General features: G+C 47.5%; 1 protein-coding gene across 1 annotated transcript; it reads right to left on the bottom strand.

The window, feature by feature from the left end:
- Positions 1-3,482: 3,482 nt before the first annotated feature.
- On the bottom strand, positions 3,483-23,887 carry ESYT1 (extended synaptotagmin 1). The gene is made up of 31 exons (XM_053921334.2): positions 18,485-23,887; positions 16,874-16,915; positions 16,361-16,495; positions 16,163-16,236; positions 15,966-16,038; positions 15,746-15,835; positions 15,531-15,586; positions 14,991-15,114; positions 14,732-14,908; positions 14,524-14,606; positions 14,176-14,224; positions 13,962-14,048; positions 13,769-13,861; positions 13,469-13,540; positions 13,152-13,238; positions 11,619-11,768; positions 11,135-11,290; positions 10,830-11,006; positions 10,592-10,674; positions 10,417-10,465; positions 10,218-10,307; positions 9,805-9,900; positions 9,445-9,516; positions 9,265-9,351; positions 6,511-6,651; positions 6,236-6,390; positions 5,784-5,882; positions 5,569-5,700; positions 5,385-5,490; positions 5,130-5,179; positions 3,483-4,932 (listed from the first exon to the last, which is right to left on the bottom strand). The coding sequence occupies exons 1-31, from the start codon at positions 18,884-18,886 to the stop codon at positions 4,893-4,895; spliced, it is 3,327 nt and encodes a 1,108-aa protein (XP_053777309.1). The 5' UTR covers positions 18,887-23,887; the 3' UTR covers positions 3,483-4,892.
- Between the last annotated feature and the right edge of the window lie 62 nt (positions 23,888-23,949).

Consider the following 23,949-nt stretch of genomic DNA (forward strand, 5'->3'; position numbering starts at 1 on the left):
AAAAATGTCTATTTAGATCTTCTGACCATTTTTTAATAGGATTTTTTGTTTTTGCTTTTGAGTTGTAAGAATTCTTTTTGAATAATCCTCACCCGAGGATATATTTTTATGGGTTTTTTTTTTTCACAGAAAGAAGAAGGTAGAAGGGAAGAGAGAGAGAGACATCGATGTGCGAGAGAAACATTGATATGTTGCTTCTCATATGTGCCTGGACTGGGAAGGCACTCCAGCCAATTGACCCACTGATCAGGGTGAATTGTATGAGTTCTTTAAGTATTTTGGGTATCAACCCCTTATAAGATATGATTTAGAAACATTTTTTTCCCCATTCAGTAGGTTGCCTGTTCATTTTGTCAATTGTTTCTTTTGCTGTGCAGAAGCTTTTTTTAATTTTTCATTTTTTAAAAAGATTTTATTTATTTATTTTTAGAGAAAGGGGAAGGGAAGGAGAAAGAGAGGGAGAGAAACATCAATGTGTAATTACCTCTCCCACACCCCTCACTGGGGACCCAGTCCACAACCCAGGCATGTGCCCTGACTGGGAATCAAACCAATGATCTTTTGGTTCACAGGCCAGCACTCAGTCCACTGAGCCACACCATCCAGGGCAGAAGCTTTTTTTTTTAGTGTGATATAGTCCCACTTATTTTTGCTTTTGTTGCCTTTGCTTTTGGTGTCAAATTCGCTTCTGTTTCTTTAAAAATATATTATTTATTTATTTATTTTCAGAAAGAAGGGGAGGGAGAGAGAAAGAGAGGGACAGAAACATCAGTTGGTTGCCTCTCGCACATCTCTAACCAGGGACCTGGGCCACAACCCAGGCATGTATGTGCCCTGACAGACAATCAAACCCGTGGCCCTTCAATCCACTGAGCCACACCAGCCAGGGCCTCTTCTGTTTCTTTAGGACAGTTTTACTTTAATATTTCAGTAGTACTTAACTAATATAATACTCCACAAATGTTATCCGGATTCCAGCCCAAGATCAGAGAAGAAAACTGGCCCAGCTGGTGTGGCTCAGTGCCAGCCTTTGTATGGGAAAGTGGCCAGTTCAATTCGCAGTCAGGGCAAATGCCTGGGTTGTGGGTCAGGTCCTCGGTTGGGGGTGTGCCCATGTATTTCTCGCACATTGCTGTTTTTCTCCCCTCTTTCTCTCCCCATTCCCTTCTCTTTAAAAGTAAATCCATAAAATCTTTAAAATTTTTAAAAAAGAAAAGAAAATGGACAGGTGTTAGGGAGAGGAATTGCTTCTAGCGAGAGGGCTTACTGCACCAAGAAATGACACATGGCTATCTGACAGTGAAGGAAAAGACAGAAAACTCTATAAAAGCAGGCAAGATTTTGCCAATCAGTTGACAAGGATTTTTTTTTTAATTAAAATAGTCAGGAGAGAAGTTGGAAAACACATTTTTCTTTTGTAATGCTGGTGGGAATGTTGAATGCAGCTTGGAAGAATGTGTTGAAAGTCATTGAAATACAGAAGTTGACCCACTAATTCTGCTTCCCCTAATGAAAGCATGTGAGATGTGTACAGACGTTTTTGTGTGTGTTCGACAGTGAATAGGAAAACGTTGGGGTTCAGTTAAATTTTGGTGCATTCTATGGAATAAATACACAACCATTAGAAATTATATTTTCAAAGAATATTTCAATGCTCTGGCCTGGTGGCTCCGCGGTTGGAGTGCTGTCACGTGCACCAGAAGCACTTAGGTTCTATCCCTTGTCAGGGCACACACCGAGGTTGTGGGTTTGATCCTCAGTCACGGTGCAGATGGGAGCAATCAATTAGTTTCTCTCTCAGACTGATGTTTCTCTCTCTGTCTCTCTCTCTCCCTCTCTCTCCCCTCCTCCTCTCTCTCTAAAAAAATCAATAAATGTATCCTCAGGTGTGGATTTAAAAAATATTTAATGAAGTGTAAAAATGCTTGTGTTGAATGAAAAAAAGCAGGTTTTAAGACACTGCTAATTTATAAAATAGGTATTCCTGTAATCATGTTAACTTTTCTTCCTGGTGTTAGCGACCTCATCACCTTAAAGAAGGCTGCTGTAGCTCCTGCCACTTCTGTTACAGCAGAAAGGGGGCAATGCAGGCTCTCTTCTGTTGATACTTCAGTCCCCAGCTGATTTCCTTTTACATCTTGTTGACCAGAGCTGGGTCACCAAGCCAGTTACAGGGAAAGCTGGGAAAGTGACTGTGTAGCAAAGAGAATCATGGGATTAATCCCTTGGAGTTGGCACACCATCACAAAGAATGCGCTGGGGTTTTCTACATATAGGGGAGAGGGAAATGGCTGTTGGCTAGACAACTGTGTTGCTATACTGTTAACTACAACACACTGTTTGGGCCAATAAAGCTGCATTCCAAGAGGGAAGTCTTTGTAAACACCAGTTCCAGGGTACGCATGCAACTGTGTCTGCCTTTCTCTGGAAGACATAGCTGTCGTGTATGTGTGTGAGTGTGGAAGCCTAGCTGTTTGAGGAATAACAGTACATTGTTTAATTCCAGTGATTAACGTCCCTTAATTTGTTTAATCTTTGCATATAGAATTGCAGCAATGTATTGAATCGTCTCATCTTGTATTTAATATGTGGATCAATTCTTCCTCCCTTGTGTATCTTGAGAAGGTTGGAAGAGTAGGGACCTTTCTGGAGTGGGAGAATTTGTGCCATGTCCTTTAGTTTTCTGGAAATGTTTATTACTTGAAGTGATCAACTAGGTCAAGAGTGCTTCTTAAAGTCACACAATGCGAGATCCCTGTTGTACTAGCTGAAGCCAGCTAGAACAGGTCTTGGGCCACATGCCCAGTACCAAATATAAGACAGAGTCCTTAGAAATATGTTCTTCTGTCTTGTATTTTTGGGGTTTCCCTCCCAAGTTTCTGGGTCAGATGGAGAGCAACTGAGACCTCTCACTCATAGCCAAGGCTTAGGATTCTCTGAAGTTGATGGGAAGGAAGTAGAATAGTGGAAGAACAAGCAATGACTATAAAGGAATTATTGAAAAATAAAACAGGAGCCGAGTTAGCAGAAGGCATGGAGTTTAACTTCAGCTTTTGCTAATAAGGTGACTTTTTGGCAACTCCTTGTGGAACTGAGTTTCGTTCTTTCCCCTGAGCCTGTCCTCTACTCCCAGCGGGCAGCTTCCTAAAGTTTATGCTCTTCCAGAGATGATAAATCTCCCCTGAAGCAGATATGAAATCTCCCAAGTTCCTAGTTCAGTGACCATTTTCAGTAGTTCACTCTGCCTCCATCTCACTCTCCCTTCACGTGACTGTAGAACAGATGGAGCACAGCTTCCATTCCAGGCGGGGCCCGAAAGGAGCAGAGTTCGAGGTAAGCAGATCTGATGGGTATAAAACGCTGGATTTTGCCTTTATGCACTGTATGATGCACTCCTGTGTACAGTGCACACCCATGTTTTTGGCTGAAACTTTCAGGAAAAAAATCTTTTGTTTCAATTTTTAAATTCAATGATTTATTTATATTTGGAAACAAAACTGATTATCATATTCCAGGGTATCATTTTGCATATATTGTTATTGCTTTCTAGAGTTATACTTTTAACGCATAAGCATAAAAGTTAAAAACATTTATAGATACAGAATTAGTACTACTATATATAATGTGCAACCTTATTTTTCCCTCAAAAACTTGGGCAGAAAAGTGCATTATACACGGCATAATACGGTACTTCTCGTTTAGCTGCCCATTGGATGGGCCTGACATCTTTTTGGTTGTAGGTAAACATTATACTGAGACACTCTGAGCCTGTGCTGAGGCAGAGCTTCCAAATTCACTGGGTTTGGGAATCCTTTCCCTGGAAAGTCCATGAGACAAGTTGGGTGAGTAACACACTTCATCAGTGACTGGGAATGAATCTCACCAGAAACTCAGCAGCAGCTACTTCACACAGGTCCTTTGACCATCCTCAACAGAACCAACATTCTTGGTGGCTGCAACCACAGTAGGTTCTGGTCAGAAACTGACCAGAAAACTGACATGGTTTGAGAATTGAATAAAGGCTTGTGACACTTGGAATAAGAATCTGATAGGTAGGCTGGATTCCCTGTCCTTAAGGAAAAGAGCCACAGCTGGTTTGATTATAATGTTTAATGTAACATACAGTGAATTGGCAGAGTTGGTGCAGAATAAGATTCAGTTCTAATCAGTGAGTTAACAGCCTAGGCATCTAGACAAAAAAATTGGCCCTGCCGTCCTGAGCCCTACAAGGCCCTCTGCACAGCACCACCCAGAGGCTCCAAGAGTGCTATCTGTTAGTTGAGGCTTGATTAGAACCCAAGTGTTCTCAATTCCCAGAGTGAATCGGGAGACTGACTAGTGCCAGTCATCATAGCAGGTATAATTTTCAGGACAGGCTTGAGGAAAGTGGGGACAGAACTGGACATGGGGGCCTGGGTTGCTATACATTTGCTACATGCAGTGGTCTGAGAGGGTCAGAGCTTGAGTGGTAAGCCTATCCACCTTCCACCCACATGTTCTCCCTCCTTATTTACAACAGGGAAGGTGATAAAGAGAAAAGATCTTTCCAAAAGTGTATTTGGCATAAGCTAATGCCACTGCTAGTGCTGCCAGTGGCCAGGCACAGGTACAGAAGGCCCTGAAGAGTTGGGAGGAAAGGAGACTTTGCAGGCGGAGTAGGAAATAGCCAGCTCAGGTCCCTGCTCCAGGTGCCCAGAATAAAGGCCGTGCAGTAAAGAAAGAGTAACATATGGTCTTCTTTGGTCAGGCGAAGGCCCTAGTGTGGGCCCGGGAGGTGAGAGGGCTGAGGGCTGCAGGCTCAGCCCTCAAGCCCTAGCTTTTGGCTCATTGCATTGAGGCGGTAATGCAGCAAGAGGCAAGGCAAAGAGACAGCAGGCTGTTAATCCCTGCTCCTAGGAGCTGCCTTTGTCCTTGTCATCCATGAGGTCATACCTGTGGGAACAAGCAGAGAATACTCAGGTATAAAGTTGACTCTTGTATCTTCTTATAAATGAGACAGAATCTAAGGGTTTTTGTACTTCAGAGAATCAGTGGTTCTCACCTCAGTGTGCATCCTTTTTTCCCTTCCTATGATTGGGATTTCTCCCACTTAATATCTAGGCCCACCCCCAGACCATCGAGACACTCACCACTGGGCCGCGCCTTGGGAAAGGTCTATCTCAGCAAGATCCAACTGCACCTGTGTTGGAAGATGGTAAAGGCAGGCTATTATTTTGATATCTCCACAGACCATGTCCCATCATCACACTTCCTGGTCCCAAACCAGTGCAGAGGTGATTGGGTCACCTACAAAATAATGTCGCCTGGGGTGCTTCATCCCTAACAGCCTTGAAACCAGCAGCTTCTAACTCTCACCTCTGCCCTGCCCACGCTCACCCTCTTACCTTCCCCAGCAGCTCACGCTCTCTTGACATGAAGGAGGAATTAGATTTTACAGAGACATCCAGCTTTCGCCGGAGGGCCTCATCCAGGGGCAGTTCCCACTCGAACCTGGGGAGACACTGGGTATTAGACGCAGGTGTCCTTGTCAAGCCTGCCATCTCTCCATCTGAATGCCCACTGACTGACCGTTCATTGAATTCAGGATTTAGGGTCCTTTTCTTCTGTGAGGTCTTCTTCTTGGTGCCCCGGTTCTTGTCTGGCAGCAGCAACAGTGACACATAGGGATCGGGGGGATCCCGCCCATTCTGTCGAAGGGCACTGCAACAAGGAGGACGAGGGTGATAAGGCGACACAAGGGAGGGATGGAGAAAACTTGGAGAATCGAAAGGATGGGGTCTCACCGGCAACTGTGAATGATGCTGACTAGCTTTCGCTCCTCACTGTAGTACCAAACTGTCAGTTTCACCTGGCCCAGAGGCCCGGCTGGAGCCTCAGTGGGACTGTGGAGAGATGAAGATAGGTCTGGGAGGAGGCAGTGCCTAGGGAACCTGTAGCTCATCCTTTACTTATTTATTTAAAGATTTTATTTATTTTTCAAGAGAGGGGGAGGGAGGGAGAAAGAGGGAGAGAAATATCGATGTGCAAGATAACATCGATATTTCAATTGGTTGCCTCTTGTACACCCCCAACCAGGGACATGGCCTGCAACCCAAGCATGTGCCCTAACTGGGAATCAAACTGGTGACCTTTCAGTTTACAGGATGATGCCAAACCACTGAGTCACATGAGTCGGGGCTGTAGCTCATCCTTTATATTCCTGACTGCATTCTATCTTTCCATCCCAGTCCTTTACCTGTCACCATGAGTTAGGCGCTGCCGGAGCTCTGGGGCTGAGGAGGTGATGTGAGACTGCCCCCCCCAGAGCTCTGGTTCTTCACTCAGAGATGAGGAGCTGTAGCTATGGCTGTGGCTATGAGCTTCCACTCCTGAGTGCTGGGACACCAGGATCTAGGAGGGCAAGAAAGCTGTGAACTGGGGAGAGTTCTACTCCACTACCCTGCCTAGAGGACACAGCCCTGTTCCTACCTACCCCTGCTCCCCCTCTCCCCCCCACCTCCTGGCACTCACCCCGAGCTGTGCTCTCAGTAGCACCTGCCCTTGACCATTGTGGAGTGAAAACCAGTGGTCCACACAGAGCCGGTCAGCCTCAAGGAGCTCCGAGAGGGGCAGGGATAGTGAGCCCAGTGCACCAGTCCCCTCACCCCGGACCTGTGGAGCAACAGTACTATGATTAAAAGAGTACAGATTTAATCCTAGTGTTCCTGGTTCAAACACTTGGACTCTTGGGTGGTTATGGTGAGAGACTCCCCTTTGTGAAGGGCAGGGAAACCCTGATAAAAGTTGTAGATGCCACTGCTTCCCTTCCTTTCTTAACCAAAGTAGATTATACTATCTTTACTTCCTAAGCTTTCACAAAGTATACCAGTAATACCTGCACAGGGAGAAGAAAAGAACAGTAAAAATGGAATTAGGTCCTAGCGGGGTCGCTCAGTGGGTTAGAACATCATCCCAACAAGCCAAGGCTGCAGGTTGGATCCCTGGTCAAGGCACATACAAGAATCAACCAATGAGTACATGGATAAATGGAACAATAAATCGATGTTTCTCTCTCTAAAATGAATACATAAAAATATTTTTAAAAATGGAATTAAGTTTAAAGTATATGTTTTCTGCGCATCCTACTCCATTTCCATACTCAAAATGTTAACAACCTATAAAACCATCCTGGTTCCTTTGTTCTAACATAATTCTAATTAATATGCCCATATCTCTATTTCGTGATTTGTCAACCTTGGTATCCATTGATTCCGTTATGCAAGACGAGGAAGTACACTCGTTTACATTTCTACTAGTGTTGTTAATAGTTTCACTTTTTTTTTTAGTTCTCAAAATATTGATGTTTGAGAGATAGTGATTGGTTGCCTCTTGCAGGCCCGGAACCAGGGGCCCCGCCTGCAATCCAGGTATGTGCCCTGACTGATAACTGAACTGGCGACCCTTTGGTTCTCATGCCGGCAGTCAATCCACGGAGCCACACCAGCCAGGACAAGAGACTATGTTTCTTATTGATTTTAAAGAAAGGAATGGAGAGAGAGAGAGAGATCAATTGGTTGCCTCCTGTATGTGCCCCAACCAGGGATGGAACCCACAACCTACGTATGTGCCCTGACCGGAGACTGAACCCGCAAACATTTGGTATAAGGGATGACACTCCAACCAGCGGAGCCATCTGGCCAGGGTAACAATTACCGTATTTTAAATTCTGTTGGTTTCTCTTCATGTAATTGTCCACTTACTTTTCTATCTACTTTACTTATTTTTAAAGATTTTATTTATTTATTTTTAGAGAGAGGGGGAGGAAAGGAGAGAGAGGAGAGAAATCAATCTGTGGTTGCCTCTTGCACGCCCCCAACTGGGGACCTGACCCACAACCCAGGCATGTGCCCCAACTGGGAAGTGAACTGGCGACCCTTTGGTTCATAGGCTGGCACTCAATCCATTGAGCCACACCAGCCAGGGCTCTATCTACTTTAGAAGATATTTCTTGACTCCTCCATAAGAGGAAGTCAGCACCCCTATATTACCTTTCACCTCTGTACTTCCCATACCTCTTCACTTTTTGTTCACCCGTCAACTCACTGATATCTAGTTTCTGCTCCATTTATGCCACTGAAGTTGCTGCAATAATCAGTGACCTCCTAGTTCCAAGTCAATGAGTAATTTTCAGACATCCAGTTTTTCCCTCTCAGCAACATCCGGCCACTTCCTGTCTTTTGAAACACTCTTCTTTTGGTATCTGTAACTCACTCTTTCCAGGTGAGTGTCCCACTGCCCTGTCTATACCTCAGGCCCTTCGAAGGGCTCTTCTTCCTCCATCCGCCCTTTTTTTTGTTCCAGTGCCCAGCATGCCCATCCTTTGTCTGCTGTTCAGTCTACGCACGCTCTGAGAGACCTCATTTACACTCATGACAGTCGCTACCTGTTGCTTGCTCACGATGTCCAAAGAAGGAGAGGGAGGAACACTGTAATAGGCCATAGAGCTACCTTCTGAAAGGCCGTCTCCCCTTGGACGTCCCTCAGAGAACTCAAATTCACAAACGCCTACTCTGTGCCATTTTCTATGTCGTCGGTGGCACCTTTACCTGTCCAGCCACCCATGCCAAAAATTCAGGAGTTAGCATTGAGGCTGTTCCTTGTTCCTCCTCCCCTTCCATGTCAAAGTAATCACCAAATACCATCTGGCCTTCGTTATTTCTTGCTTCAGTTACTCTAATAATCTCTTAACCCATCTGCTTGCCTCCAGTGTTGTCCATTCTTGACCCTGCTCTCAGCATGATCTTCCTAAAGCACGTCTGGGTGTGTCACCTTTCATTCCTTCCAATGTTTCCCTGTGCCTTTAGGGTAACATCCAAGTGCTTAGCGTAATATTCAACAGCCCCTGTGATCTTGCCCCTGACTGCCTCTCTAATCTATAATTTGCCTTCTTTCTCCTCCATTCTTTTCTCAGCCTGAAGAGCTTCCTGCCCTTCTTTTCCTGGTCAGGACCTGTTTTCCCTTAAGCCCAGGAGTCACCTAAAGATGGCCGTCTTACTACCACCTCTTCCCCAGTCTGAGTTGGAACCCACCTTTTTTCTCCACGGTGCCTTTTACCTCAGCAGTTATAAGTCTGCAAGTACTCTCTGGTTATTTTTCTTCCAAAAGAGATTGTGGGCTCCATAAAGATGAAAACTAGACCTTTTATTGCTGAACACCCTGTGCCTGGTTCAATGTCTGGCCCATGATGGGAATCTGCAAAATGTTTGTGGAATGAACTTACAGTACCTGTAACTCCAGGCTCTCGGTGTTTGGCTTCCTGATGAGAAAGGAGGCGCTCTCATCCCAGACAGGGGCTGACGTTTGGGGAACAGTCTGGTGGAGATGAGGGGTGAAGAGCAGGGGTTGACAGTCTCTCTTCTACTCCTCTTGTCCCTCCCTTCCTTTCCCTGCAGCATTTCCCCATACCTTAGTCTTATGAGAAGTGTCTCCCACAGTGACAGTAGCGTAAGAGCTGGGAGGCTTGGCGCCTTTTCGGAGCTAGAAAGAGAATACAGCGTTAAATAATAAATATTTAGTATTTAATATAAATATTAAAAATTGTCTTAAATTGAGACCGAGTTGGGTAGATTTCCCCCCTCCTCTCACAAATCACATCCGTAGCCGGCAGTCACCCTACTTGGACAGGCAATTCTTCCCTCCCCAGCTCCACCCTAGCCAACAGCGGAATTGGGAATTTACTGTTACTCCAGACACACCGGGAGCATCCACATCTGAGGGAAGTGGAAGGAGGGTCAGAGAATTATGGGGCGTGGGCACAGATCTCACCGGCAGGTCCTCAGCCCGCTCCACATAGACGGATAGCAGGGCAGCTGCTAGTTCAGCACTCTTCTGAGTCTGGATCAAACTGTTTACCTGCAGCACCTGGGGGAAGGCACACGGGGTTGGAGAGCGGTGACTGACACCTGGGACCTGGCGTATGCCTTAAAATCAGTCAGAAGTGGCCCTGGCTAGAAAGTTCAGCTGGTTAGAGTGTCGGCCTGATGTGCCAAGGTTGCCAGAATCAACCAATGAAATGTGTAAGTTAAGTGGAACAACAAATCAATGTTTCTCTCTACCTCCCACTTCCCCCTCTCTAAAATCAATCAATAAAAAATAAAATAAAATAAAATAAAATAAAACAAAACAAAACAAGACGTGTTCATTTGCGGTCCCTCCCTTCCTCCTGTAGCCTTCCCTACCTCCTCCAACTCAGCAGCAGTGGGACGGGGGCTCAGACGCTCCAGACGCAAGTGCAGGCGGCCAGATGGGACGTCCTCCAGGACCAGCCACTGTGGTAGTAGGCAATGTTAAGACTTGGGGGTGTGCGGGCAGAGGGCCTATGAGAATAAGCTTTGGGTCAACATCAGGAAAGAGTGTTGATTCTAATTCCATGCTCACCTCATCAAGGAAGCCACTGTTCAGGACTGTGGTGAGACTCACTTTGCACCTGTAGAGGAGAAAGATTAAAACAAGAGGTCAATGGTCAGAGCCACATCTCTTGTCTCCCTGAGGCCAGATTTCTAAGGCTCACAGAGGCTCAGCCTGTTTCCCTGCTGGACTCCCACCCTCTCACCTGCCCAGAAAGTCATCCTTGTCCAGGTCCTTGTCAAAAACCTCAACCTCTAGCTCTTGGCCTGGAATTGATGTGACAATCACCTAGTGGGAGAGAACAAGGAAGACAAAAGGGGATTCTCTCCTTTTCTTCCCAAATTCCTAGAACCCCCCGCTCCCCAAGCTTTTTTGGATCACTCTCAGAGATAAGGGGAAGAAAGGGGCAGGACAGGGAGGAGACCTAGCCACTTAATTCCGACCTCAAAAACCTCATTCCAGCGGGGATTTAGATCTTCCCGAATAACACGGCTCCGGAAGCTCCGACCTGCCAGCTTCAGTTTGACATAGGGGTCTGACTTGCCCTTCACCAATCCCCCCAAGAAACGGTCTTTGGCAATCAGGTCCTGGGCCTCTAACACATGGATCCGAAGAACATTCTGCAAAAGTGACAGGGGCAGCAGAAGGCAGTCTAAGAGAAAGAAACCTGTCAGACCCAACCCTGAAACAAGCTTTGCATAGTTCCAGAGGGCAAGGAGACTCTAGTACTTTCCAGATAGAGACTCACCTCAGTCCCAAAGTGACTGTCAGGAGTTGTGTGACAGGGTCGAGGTGGGGCGTCCACACTGCTGCCTGTCTGGGGACTCTCACTGTCTGGGTCCCAAGCACCAGTGGTACCAGGCACAGCAGGGAAGTGCACTTCTGATGAATCCAAGTACAAGATCTGGGAGGGTAGTGTGATTGTCAAATCAAAGGAGCGCCCCTAGCCACCAGCAGGCAGGTATGTGGGGATTTGGGAGCAGGGGCACTGATAAGGAAACCAGGTACCTGTCTTATCTGGGTTCATCCCTATGGGATTCCCTCCATACTCATCCTATTTATATACCATATGTTTCCCCAGTTAGATCTACAAACATTTTTTGTGTGGCTGCTAGGTGCTTCCATATATAATACTAGCTCATGTAATCTTAGAGGATTCCCCTTCCTTACTCTTAATATGAAGGCATCTACAAGGCCCTTGCCCACCCTCAGCACTCCCTCCCTCTCCATACCCTCATAACCAGCTTCATGTAGAGCCTGGAGTTTGGGCCAGAGCTGCTGAGCTGGAACCACTGGTCCAGGGTGAGTTCAGAGGCAGTCAGCAGGCGAGCCAGGGGCAGTGTCAGTGCCCCTAAAGTCAGGGCCCTGGAGTCATCCTTCACCTACAGGCAGAGGAGGAGGAGACGGAGTAGAGATTAGGGAAAAGGGAACATCCTGGGGAAATTATAATATGGCTCCAGATTCGTTTTCTCTGTGCCCATCATGACCTTTTGCTCCATTCTGGGCCATCCCTTTATAGTCCTTTTGCCCACTTCATGGTCACTTCTGCCTCTGCTCATTCTGTTCCCATTACCTGGGAAGTTCTCATTCTCCTCTCTGCCTATTTAAATCCTAGTTATCCCATTCAAGGTCCATGTAAAATCCTACTTCTCTCACAAATTCTTTAGTTACTCCAGCCTCTGTACCTATCTCTGGCCATCCTCAGCACTATACTATAGGTACTTTACTCCCACTAATTAATATTTAATTCCTCTTGGATGGTTTTATATATGTGTGTCATCTATGACACTAGCTAGTAAGCTTCATGAAGGCAGGTACTGTTTCATTCTTTTTCTATGACATTTACAATACAAGGTGCCTAGTAGGTACTCAGTATGTTCTTTTCTCATTTCAAAAAATAATGATTTGCCCTGGCTGGTGCAGCTCAGGGGATTGAGCACTGGCCTGCGAACCAAAGGGTCGCGGGTTCGATTCCTGGTTGGGGCACATGCCTGGGTTGCAGGCCCGGTCCTAGTGGGCGCATGGGAGGCAACCACACATTGATGTTTTTTTCCCTCTTTCTTCTTCCCTTTCCCTCTCTCTAAAAATAAATAAATAAAATCTTTAAAAAAACAAACAAAAATAATAATAATTTTATTGAGCCCCGACTGGTATGGCTCAGTGGGTTGGGCGTTGTCCCGCTAACCTAAAGGTTGCTGGTTAGATTCCTGGTTTTGGGGCAGGTCCCCAGCTGGGGGCATATGAGAGGCAACTGATTGATGTTTCTCCCCCTCTCTTTCTCCTTCCCTTTCCCTCTCTCTAAAAATGAATAAAATCTTTATAAAAAACCGATCATTTTACTGAGGCATAACTTAATACCATAAAATCACTCATTTTAAGTGGATAATTTTTAATTATAAAAAATGATTTTATACATGTGGGGAACAGGACAGAGTAGAGGAGACACACACAGTCTAGGTAAATGAATTAAAAATAGAAATCAGCCCTGGCTGGTGTGGCTCAGTGGATTGAGCACCAGCCTGTGAACCAAAGGGTTGCTAGTTCGATTCCCAGTCAGGGCACGTGCCTGGGTTGCAGGCCAGGTCCCCAGTTGGGGGTGTGTGAAAGGCGACCACACATCAATGTTTCTTTCCCTCCCTTCCCCTCTAAAAATAAATATAATCTTAAAAGAAAAAGAAATCAAAGGAGAACATGGAGAGAAATGGTGCAGATCTGAGAAGACGGAACAGGGTGCTCAGGAGGGGTTGAACAGATGATTGTCTTGCCTGTACATCAAGCTCCTGGCTTTGAGGGTCTTGCAGGAAGAATCGGAAGGCCTCCTCCCATACCGGGCAGTTGCTGCTGTAGACAGCCTGAAGATGTGCAGGGTTCAGGGTACATGCCACAAGTTTTATTTACCAATGTCATCCCAATAAATTTGTTTAATTTAAAAAACGATACATACCACAGTATCATTCCTGTTTCTCCAGAAAGCCCTTGCCATTAGAGGCTTTTCAGAGGAAACTTCATCCCCAAAACAGCCCTCCCCTCCCCCAGCCCCACTCACAAATGACACCTCCCACGATGATATCCTGGCCCTCACCTTGCTCTCCTGGGTCACATCCTGAATTGACAGTTGTACCATGGGGTTGGGTTCCTTGTTCCCCTTCTTCAGCTGTGGGGGATTAGAATTCAGAAGTCAGTATCATGGGTGTTTTTATTCAGTGAAGGAAGGTGGGCTCTTAGCAGAATCTTTTCCCTGATGTAGCTCTGGGACCGCTTCCTCCTTGGAACCCTTGTGTTACATGTTGCTGCTTCTGGAGCAAAGCAGGCAGGGGCAAGAGAGTGTGGGAATGCTTTACCCAAGGCTCCTTGTTCACCTGCCCTTGGAAGCCACACTCACAGGGAGATCCTGGGCCCGATCCAGATAGACAACTAAGATGGCAGCTGATGGGGGCTCTGGCCGGGAAGAGACTCCTCGATTCCACTGCAGAACCTACAGGAGTGGCAGTGGTCAGCTCTTAGTCCCCACAGTCCCCTATACTTCCTGATACCCATTTCTCCCCTGCCAGCTTCCTGTTTCCCACACTGGTTACCTGTTCCAGTTTTTCTGCATCTGGCAAAAGTGACAGCCATTCTAGCCTTAAGTGAACTTGGCCTTGCCCACCTTGTAGAGGGAACCACTGAAGGAAGAAGTGGAAGGAAGTCAGGCATAGTATAGATCAGATAGCCATCCAGCCTCCTCCCCACCAATGTAGTAGCCATTCTCCTGAATGGGTGAGACTACCCCCTATCTTCCTCTTAACTTACCTCATCCAGTACTCCAGCTTGTAATACCTTCCCTACATCCAGCTTCATTCTGCGGAGGGGGACAATGAGAGGGAAAAAGGGGGAGTGCTATAATTAGTAGCATGTCTTTGACCCTTGACTCACCCACCCAGAAATAACCAGAAGATAACAAGACTCCTTTCTTCTTACACTCAGTAGAGGACTGTGTGCGCGTGCGCACACCCATGCACAGGCGAGGGGGGGGAGGGCGAGGGATAGGGGGGTTGGCAAGGAAAATGACCACAATTCCCAGGCCTGGAAGAGGATGACAATTACCTCTGTAATTGCTAGCACTGGGGCTTTAGAATCCTAACACAGGCGGAGTCTCACCTGCCCAGAAAGTCATCTTTGTCTGGGTCCTTGTCAAACACTTCCAGCTCAATCTCCTGACCTGGAACCTCATGTACTATCACCTGAAGGGCACAGAGGGATAAGGGTCTCATGGGCTGCGACTCTGAGGATCATCCAATCAGCATTTTCCCTTACAACCTCCTGAGGCCACCCCATTTCACACAGCCCCACTCCTCAGCTCTCCTACCTCGTAAGTCTCTCCCCACTGGGGGTTGAGCTCCTCATCGATGACCCGACTACAGAACGTCTGGGTGCCCACTCGCACAAGCGCATAGGGGTCTGACTTGCCCTCAATCAGGCCCTTCACGTATTTGTCCTTGGAGCTTAGCCCTCGGGCAGCCAGCAGGTGAATCCGAATGATGCCCTGAGTGTAGGAATCCAACAGTGAGAAAGGGCCCAGCACAGGAGTTCTAAGAAGGATCTGCTTAATGGGGGAGAAGCCATACCCTGGGAAGAGGGGAACGCAACTGGGCCACGTCATGAAGGTCAGGCACAAGGGGCACCAGCAGTCGGTTGGGTAGCACGAGGAAGGCAGCGATGGAGTCCATGATCATGGTGTCGGAGAGTGAGCTAAACGAGGGAGCAAAAGAGGTGAGGGCAGCCCCAACTCACAGTATCCCAACCCCAACTATGCTTCTCACCACCAAGGGGCCTAAAGCTAAAAATCTTTTTTTGACACTCCTTTTTCGTTCCTCTTCTACCCTAATTTCTGACCCACTGCCCTGTCCCTTCTTCACTGCCATCCATGCTCTTCTTCCTCTTTTTGCCCCTGTTGAGCAGTCTGCAGCCCTCTTCACTCTCTGCCAAAGTGCCTGTCCCCCACAAAAGAAAAGTCACGGCACGGCGCTTTTCCGGGTATCTGTCTTATCTTTCTCCCTGGGCTCCAGGCTCTGGGAAGACACCACTGTGTCCTTCACTGCTCTGTGACCCCAGAGCACCCAGGCCAGGCTGGAACACTTCACAGGCGCTCAGTCAGTCCTTGGTACCTGAGTCCTGGGATATCCAGCAGGTTCGTCATCCCTGTCCAGTTGATATCAAGGGTCTGGAAAAAAAGAGCAGAGCAATCAGAACAGAGCATAAGGTGGTGTGGTCATATCCACCCAGCAGTTGCCAGAATTCACCCTTTTTGTCAATTCCCTTCTCCATTCCCCACAGCTGGCCTCCCTTACCCTCCCAATCCTGTTTCCCCTTCCCTCCTTACTGGGCGTCGAATAAAGAACATCGACACAGCCCCCACAATAGGAAGGTCTCCAATGAGTGGCTCAAGAATCACCCGCAAGACGCCGTGAAGCTGGGACAAGAAGAGAAGATCAAAGTCTTTCCTCAGAAAATGCCTCTTTTCCCTCCCCAGACTTCCCCATATCCAAGGAAACTTAGGGCAAAGGCTCCCTACTATGCGGGCCCCCTGATAACTGCCCCACCTGCATGCCCTTGACTCCTGCTTTGCAGAAATATTTCTTCACTTCCACATCAATCTGTATATCACCTACATAGCTGGGGATGGGTGAGGAAAAAAACAAAGAAAGTTAGTACTAGGTCGAAGTGGGGAAAGGGGAAGCAAGTGTGAGTGACCAGGATCCTGTTGAGGGGAAATGGGAAGAGTTGTGAGTGGTGTTACCTGATGTTCAGGTCCAGCAGGATCTGTTCTTTGTTCTGACCAGGATGAACCTTGATTCCTAGGATGCGCAATGGCTAGAGAGAGATTAATTCTTGAGAGAAAGGGAAGAGGAAGGGAGGAGTATCTCAAGACCCCTGGGCCACCCACCTTCTCTGTCCCATCTCCTTCCTTCCATTATTTTCCCTCTTGCACACATACCTTTTCTCCCAGTTCCACTCGTGTAAAAGTAAATGTTTGCAAATGGGGGTTGGATCCTCGAACAGCTGGGGCCACAGTTTCAGCCAAAAGCTTCTCCATATACTGGCCCAGAAAGGGCCATACCTGGGCCACAATCTGGGAGGAAAGGGAGCCAGTCATAGAAAAACCCAGTCCTCCCTCTTACGTCAAGTTCCATCAGAATCCTCCCCACAGAGAGCACTGGGGACTAGGCTACGGCTAGAACTGAAGTGTGGCGGTCCCCGCTGGTGTGGCTCAGTGGACTGAGTGCCTGCCTGCAAACCAAAGGGTCTCCAGTTTGATTCCTAGTCAGGGCACACACCTGGGTTGCAGGCCAGGCCCCCAGTAAGGGGAGTTCAAGAGGCAGCCACACATTGATGTTTCCCTCCCTTTCTCCCTCCCTTCCCCTGTCTAAAAATAAAATAAATAAAATCAAGAGAAAGGAATCCCATGCTTCCCTCATGAAAATTAAAAATCAAGACAATTAACCCTCACCTTATTTAGCCACTCAGCCTTTTCTACATCCGGGAAGCTGACCTGGAAGTGGGGAAGGCAGAGATAGTGATGAGCACGCCCTCCACCTGTGGTTTCCTAGTAAGATGCTGGGGTGGGGGGTTGGGATGCCCACAGAGGAAAGGAAACCTAAGTGTGCCAGGGCCTCCTCACAGTCAGGGGTTGGGGAAGGGGCTGGGATGTCCGGAGATGTCATTCTCCCAGAGGGTTTAGGGGCACTGAGGTTTCTCAGAAGAGGAGCCAATGGGGGAGGCCACACAAAGTTGCTTTGTGGATAGCTCTGGGACAGGCAATGACAGCTGCTGGAGCTGAGGAGGAGTGAGAAGGGCACATTCTTTCTGGAGGGGGAGGTCCTGCCAAAAGAGTTTGGGGAGGAAATTCTGAGATTGGAAAAGGCCTGGTTCCTTTGTGCAGCCTTCTCTCTTCTCTGACTGGGGATTCTATGTCACAAAGATGAAAAGGGAAGCGGCTCCTCGAATCAGGGACGGATCGAAAGAGCTATTTAGGCCCTGGCCTTTTTTTTGTTTTTATCAGATGTGGCTCCTTTTATGGGAAAGAAGGACACCTGTGCTTTGTATTGGGGGAGGAGATGGGGTAGTTGCTTCTGGAGGATTAGTTTCCATGTTGAAGAGTAGGAAGAAAAAAAGGACAGGTTGCTGCCTTGGCTACAAGTCCCCTGCGACCACTACCTCCCTTCCCCTTCTTCAATCCAGAGTCTGGGAAGCTTGGTGGTGTCTGTCTAGAGTCAACTTTGGTTCCTCTCTCCTGCCACAGTCCCTCTAGACTGGCACCTGTGCTGGGAGGAGTAGGTAGGGAGGAGTAAGGAGAGACTGGGTAATTAACGGGCTCTGTCTCTGCAAGGCCTGAGAGAAGGCATTGGGCTCGCCACCAAAGGAGAGGGACGCAGAGATGAGGATCTGAGCGCCGACCAAACACAGCCCACAGTCCGGAAAAGGGTGGGGCCGGCCGGGGACGGTGATGTGCGGGCTGCGGGCAATGCAGTATTCGGCCTCCCCACCCCACCCCCAGTACCCCCGCCCTTCGACCAGCAGCCACCAGCCCTGCTCCGCTCTGCGGCCCGGCCGGAGGATCCGGCCAGGTGCAGGAACCTAAGCTGGGCAGTACTCCCAGGGCTGTATCCCGGCGGGTCCCCGGGGATAAGCGCGGGAAAAGAGAGAAGAACCTTACAGCCTTGAATGGGTTGAGGGGGATACTATTGTCTTGAGGACGCGAGAGTGGAGGGAACCCTCTAAGCGGCTGCGGGAACGGGGATGCCCAAGAGCTGCAAAGGCGTGAGTGACACCAGAAGGAAGTAGGAGCTTGGCTGGGAGGGAGAGCCACGGCTACTTGCCCAAGCGTAGGGGAAGATCTCCTGATTCTGTGGAAGCATCGGGCTCTGGGAGTGCAGAAAGGCAGGGGTGGTGGGAGGTCTGTCCCGAGAGACAGGCGGATAGAGGGGCAGGAAGGGAAAGTCTGGGTGGAGCCCATTGTCTCAGGGTGGGGAGCTGACTTCAGAGATAGGGATGGAGAGCCCTAGAACTGAGGGGCCAGAAGGGAGCTATGCTGCACTGAGGAATGAGGGTGGTCACTCACCCACGCAGGCAGTTCTCGATGGCTCATGTAAAGTGTTCTCGTCGTGAGCTGCTCCTCATCGTCCAGCAGCTGCCGCGCTACTCGAAGGCTCCGTTCTTTCTCCTCTCGGACCCGGCGCCAGCCCAGGTAGAGGGCGAGGCCGAAAATCACGAAACCCACGCTGAGTCCCATTGCCCCGGCCAGGTACACGGGCACCAGCACCAGCATCCGCCGCCCGAACGAAGTCAGCATCGCCAGAGCCTCACCCGCCGCGCCTGGGCGGGCAGGTTGGTCCCCAGAACTCAGGTCTGGCTTTGTGTGCGCAGTGGGAGGCTGGTCTGGGGAGTCGGAGGGAGCTGAGGGCTGGTCCTCGGGGCTGGGGCTGGGGCTGGGGCTGGAGCCGTCTCCGGGAGAACGCTCCATGGTGCCACCTCTGGGAGGAACCGCCGGACCCAGAGACCCGCTGGAGGTTGCCTAGTCTTAAGACCAACTGCCCCCCAGCATACCGTAAACCCTAAAATGGGGGAGGGGACATCAAGCCACACCCTTTCCTTCTAATGCTTCGGGTTGGTCCGCGCCGCAGAGACCAAGGTGGAGTCAGGAGACCGAAACTCCACCCCTCTTCCTCCAGGAAGGGGAGAGGGCTCGGGGGAGACAGGACCTCCGTGATTGGACGAGAGTACCAAAGGCGGGAAAAGGAAGAAAGGGGCTAAAGAGCAGTATTGGATTGGCTAGAAAGAGAAGGTGGTGTGGTCTACCATATAAAGAGGCGGGACCAGGAGCTCCCCGACGTGGGATTGGACTGCTTGTGCTTTGACATCACGCAGAGCTGCATCGCCAATTACTTGGTTTTTAGAGAGAACTGGAGTTGCGAAGTTGAGGGTTTGTGGAAGGTCAGGATTCCCTTCTACTCCATTCAGTTTGGCAGGATTTGGCCTGGGATTCCTACATGTTCATTTGTCATCTAGGGATAGTTTTCATATCCTAGGCACATTCCTTCGATATGTTCCTGGCTGTCTTTAACAAGGAAAGGAAACTACCTTATTTGGAATGGAAGTGTTCCATGGCTTACCTACCCTGCCTCTCCTGTCCCTGGTCCTCTACCGTGTCTATGCAGTGCAACGACAGACGCCAGAGAAAACTGGAGAATCTGAAAATTACAGTTGAGATCATCTAGCCCTCAGAGCAGAGGTGGGGGCGGGGGGGGGGGGGAAGCGGAATGAATAGGCAGTGAGGCTTTCTTTTTAGAAATTTCCAAGAGTTAATCTATTCTATAATAGACAGCAGATTAAAACTAAATTGACTCCAAAAAGGGGGAGGAAGGCTCAGTTAGAGCAGAAATTATTACATTTTCCAAGCACTTCCTGACCCTGGCAACTGCTAGAACACGAATATAAGAAACCAAGAGTAATGAGATGATTCCATTTCTCATTTGCCATTGTTAGAAGGAAGGTTTGGGATATGGCCACATGTATAACTAAATGCAGTTCTACACTGTAATGTATAGTTGGTTTAGGAAGGGGGAAATGCAGGGCACATTGATGATGACCACTGTTACTAGTTAACTGGACATAGAAGTGGAGTGTTGTCCAGGGACTTAAAAACTAGACTAACTGGAAACCCTGGAGGGAAGGGATTGGTCACAAAATGATTACTGTTTAATGCAGTATTTATGGGGCTTGTAGTATTTATGGGGCTTTACTCTGATACAGCAGGGAAATTAGAGCTGATCACTGAGAAGAGACTAGATCTGCAGCTGATAAATTTCATCTGGCTCTGCAGGGCATAAAATTCATCAGGCTGTGTTTCATCAAAGCTGCTTAAAACCTATTGCTGCCTAATCTTAAAGCTTCTCACTTCCCTTTCTCTACTTCTCTGAGGCTTATATTATCTAGACTGCTTCTTCAGTTTGCAGAGCTGTGTAAGGAACAATTTTCTATCTGCCTCCTATGTCTTCCACATTCTCAGAGGGGAGCAGGTAGAAAAGGAGCTCAAGGAGTTTGAAGCAGGTCAGAATGATCTGCTCCCCAGCTGATGAAGCAGAACTATAGGAGAAAAATGAATGAAGCTCCTTATAGGGAAACCTCCCTATAAACTGAAATTTGCCAAGCACTGGAGTAAGGAGAGGTGATCTTAGGATGGGTCTTAGGTGGTCTACGGAGGTTCCTTTCCAAAATTCTCCCCATCCTCAACCCATCTAGACTGTCAGACTCTCCTAACGAAGAAGGCATATGGAGCACAAAAAAACTCATCCTCAGGACGGTCTCTTTCCAGCTGGGGCCAAGAGCCACACCATCAGCAGCTGCAATGCAGACACCAGAACTAGTAAACAGGGTGGGTCCCCGCTCAATGACAATTTTGCTGCCCAGGTGCCACCTGGTGGTGACAAGCAGTAAATGGTAACTGGAAAAAGAATGGCCGTTAGTTAGAGGAAGTGTCTTCCTTAGAGACTTCCTGGATTTGCAATCTGCATTTATATGTAAACTACAGTTGCTTCCTTGGAGAGGTAGAGGATTGAATGTGGTAATCTGGGTTTAGCCCCCTCCCCAAGATGGAAGGGCAACAGGATTGGAGGAAATTTCCTCTGTATTATTCCTAGCAAATCATAACAAAGTAGTAAGTAGTCCCATTGTTGGATGGCTCTACATTAGAACTTTGTTATGCCAAGTTGGGAGGCAGAGGCAGACTGTCTGATTCCTGGCTCTATTCCTTCCTAGTTGGGGAACCCTGAGCTGATTAATCCTTTTTAAAAAAATATTTCATTTATTTACTTATAGAGAGAGAAGGGAGGAAGAGAGGGAGAGAAACATTGATCCATTGCCTCTCACATGCCTCCCACCTGGCCTGCAACCAAGGCATGGGCTCTGACCAGGAATCGAACCAGAGATCTTCCGGTTTGCAGGATGATGCCCAACCCACTGAGCCACAACAGTCAGGGCTGATTAATCCTCTTCAAGACTGCTTTCTCCTCTGCCAAATGGGTATGAGACTAATATCCACATCATGTTATCAATTAGATATTACACATAAAGTGCCTTGACTTATATTAAGTACTCAATAAATGTTAGCTATTATTCTAGAACTCCCTGTTTATTTCCTATGTAGCAAGACAGGACCTTTTCTCCATTGGGCAGCCCTTCAGATATTCAAAGACATCCACTGGGTCTCCCCAAAGATATCTATTCAGCTACCCCACTGGCTTGTCAGTAGCCTTCTAAAAATTAGATTTAGAAGAACACACAATCTTTAGGAGTGGTTCCATTCAGACAGACATGAAAGAACTGCTATATTTACAATGCATGGCTATGGGTCTATTACCCTATGGAGCTCCAAAAAAAGCTGAGATTTTTTCGCAGCCAATTGGAAGTCCTTTGTTGTTCTCATTGCTAATGTAGATTTCTGCATTTATTCCTCAAGCAGACTCAAACAATTTTTTTAGGGGGAGGGTCAATCCAAATTGATCCAAATTTACCCCTTGGATTTAGTCAATCTAAGTTACAAACACTTTCAATATTACTTCGTATGTCGTTGTGTCACTGTTGATAATAGAGACTTTCATATTTTTATACAAGTTTAAAAAGAAAAAAAGAACCGTACCCTTTTGGTATATCACTAGACTACAGATCTTCCCTAACATGAATGCACTAATCAATATTTACTACGTACAAATGTTCAGTTTGGATTCCACCAAACTGTACTATTAAGTGATTCCTAATTATTCTTTTATTTGCAATGATTTAGGAGGTGAGAAAGAGGTAAGCAGCTCCTGACATCTGTGAACTGGCCTGACACAGCTAGGCTTCAGAGTTGGGAGGTGTTGAACTGGGCTCACAGGTAGGATATAGTGCTCTTCTGTTGGACACAATCAATCTCACAAGTCACCAACATAGGACAAGGGCACTCAGTGACTGTGATGAAGTGAGGCAAAAAAAAATCACAATTTTGTTTAAGCATAAAAGGAGGTCAGTATGCAAACCACAAAATAGCAAACATGACCCTCTCCCAGCTGAGTCACTTCTGTTTCATTACCAATTAGTTTCGTTTCACTCTGGTCTGCCCTTTTTCTGGAGAAGATAAAGATACACATAGAATTACCTATCCCTGCTCTCCTGACAGCACCCTACCCAGAATGAAGCCCCACTTCCTTGAACCTTCCCCCAAATCACTTACCAGAGTACAAGTCCTGTAACTCTTTTCTAACACCCTTTCACTGAGGCACACCACAGTTCCCCATGGCACGCTCTCTCCATCACTGCGATGAGCATTAAACCCAGTTTGTTCAAATGCAGGTGTACTTCTGGTGGCCTAGCTGGAGTACATTAATAAAGGACATGCAATGTGTCAGCTCCCCAAATCTCCCTCTTTAGGAACACTTGGCAAAAAGAAAATAAAGTTAAGTGTGCCAGCATTTGACTGGGACGAATTCATCTATGATCACATTTGCTCTCTAAATGCTCATAAACCATCTCTTTTAATAATCCAAAATTGTGCCAGAAAATCAACATTTACCTTATCACTGTGTGGCTTCTAAAATCCACAAACAGTATTTCAGTATTTGCCCACTTTTAGTCTTTAAACTTTTTTTTTTTACTGGCCTGGCCTTGACCTAGCCCATCAACTCCAACCCCAGGTATAACCAGACAAGAGAGCAAGAGGTAGCAGGAGATAGGATTGGGGGAGAACAACACAGGATCACTGTCTCTACCTCCAAATCCACTGCCCCATTAGATCAGACACCTGAGTTTTTCCCCTGTATCAGCTATGAGCTGAAGAAGAACTGAGGTTTGGCTATTGGGGCCCTCAGCCTTGACTCTTTTTTTTTTTTTTAAGTTTATTTATTGATTTTTAGAGAGAGAGAGATCCATTTGTTGCTCCACTTATTTATGCATTCGCTGGTTGATTCTTGTATGGGCCCTGACTGGGGATTGAACCTGCAACCTTGGCATATGAGGACAACACTTATCAACTGAGCCACCCTGCCAGGATGAACTCTTAATTACCTTTAGAACCTCTCTGGTCCTATGTGGAAGCAGAGGGAAGAAAGGGACAAACCCTGAGACTGACATCCCCAGAACTTTTTCCCAGCACCTCCCAAGCCTCGAAAGTTTAAGGCATTGATAACTGAGGGGGGGTGGGTAGGAAGGACATTAACTGCCATCGATAAGTCAAGAGAGCAACCACCACCCGCCCTGCTGTTTGAATAAGGATCTGCCAATACATATTCCACTCCCATTTCCCAGCATATCCACCCTCCTTAGTACCTGCCCCCCTAAATGACCCTAGGAGCCCTGGTTACTAAAGCAACCTGGGAATAGTATATGCAGATAGAAACTAGAACAGATGGGACTATTTTTAAACTGGACTAGGTGGTTCCAATGCTTTTACCCCACGAAGTGCCTTCCCCAAAGTCTCATCTGGTCTTGTTCTGGGTCCCTACCCTTCTTCAGTGGTCTCCATCCAACTTTATCCCAGTTCTGGGAGGGTTG

The sequence above is a fragment of the Desmodus rotundus genome, chromosome 3 (genome assembly GCF_022682495.2).
Source record: "Desmodus rotundus isolate HL8 chromosome 3, HLdesRot8A.1, whole genome shotgun sequence".
In the NCBI taxonomy this organism is placed as follows: Eukaryota; Metazoa; Chordata; class Mammalia; order Chiroptera; family Phyllostomidae; genus Desmodus; species Desmodus rotundus.

Excerpts from the sequence above, each read along its gene's own strand:
- ESYT1 (XM_053921334.2), bottom strand. The coding sequence starts at position 18,886 with ATGGAGCGTTCTCCCGGAGACGGCTCCAGCCCCAGCCCCAGCCCCAGC. Across the intron at positions 14,607-14,731 it reads AGTGGGGAGAGACTTACGAG|GTGATAGTACATGAGGTTCC; the intron begins GTAGGAGAGCTG and ends TGTGCCCTTCAG. Across the intron at positions 11,007-11,134 it reads ACAGTCACTTTGGGACTGAG|AATGTTCTTCGGATCCATGT; the intron begins GTGAGTCTCTAT and ends TCACTTTTGCAG.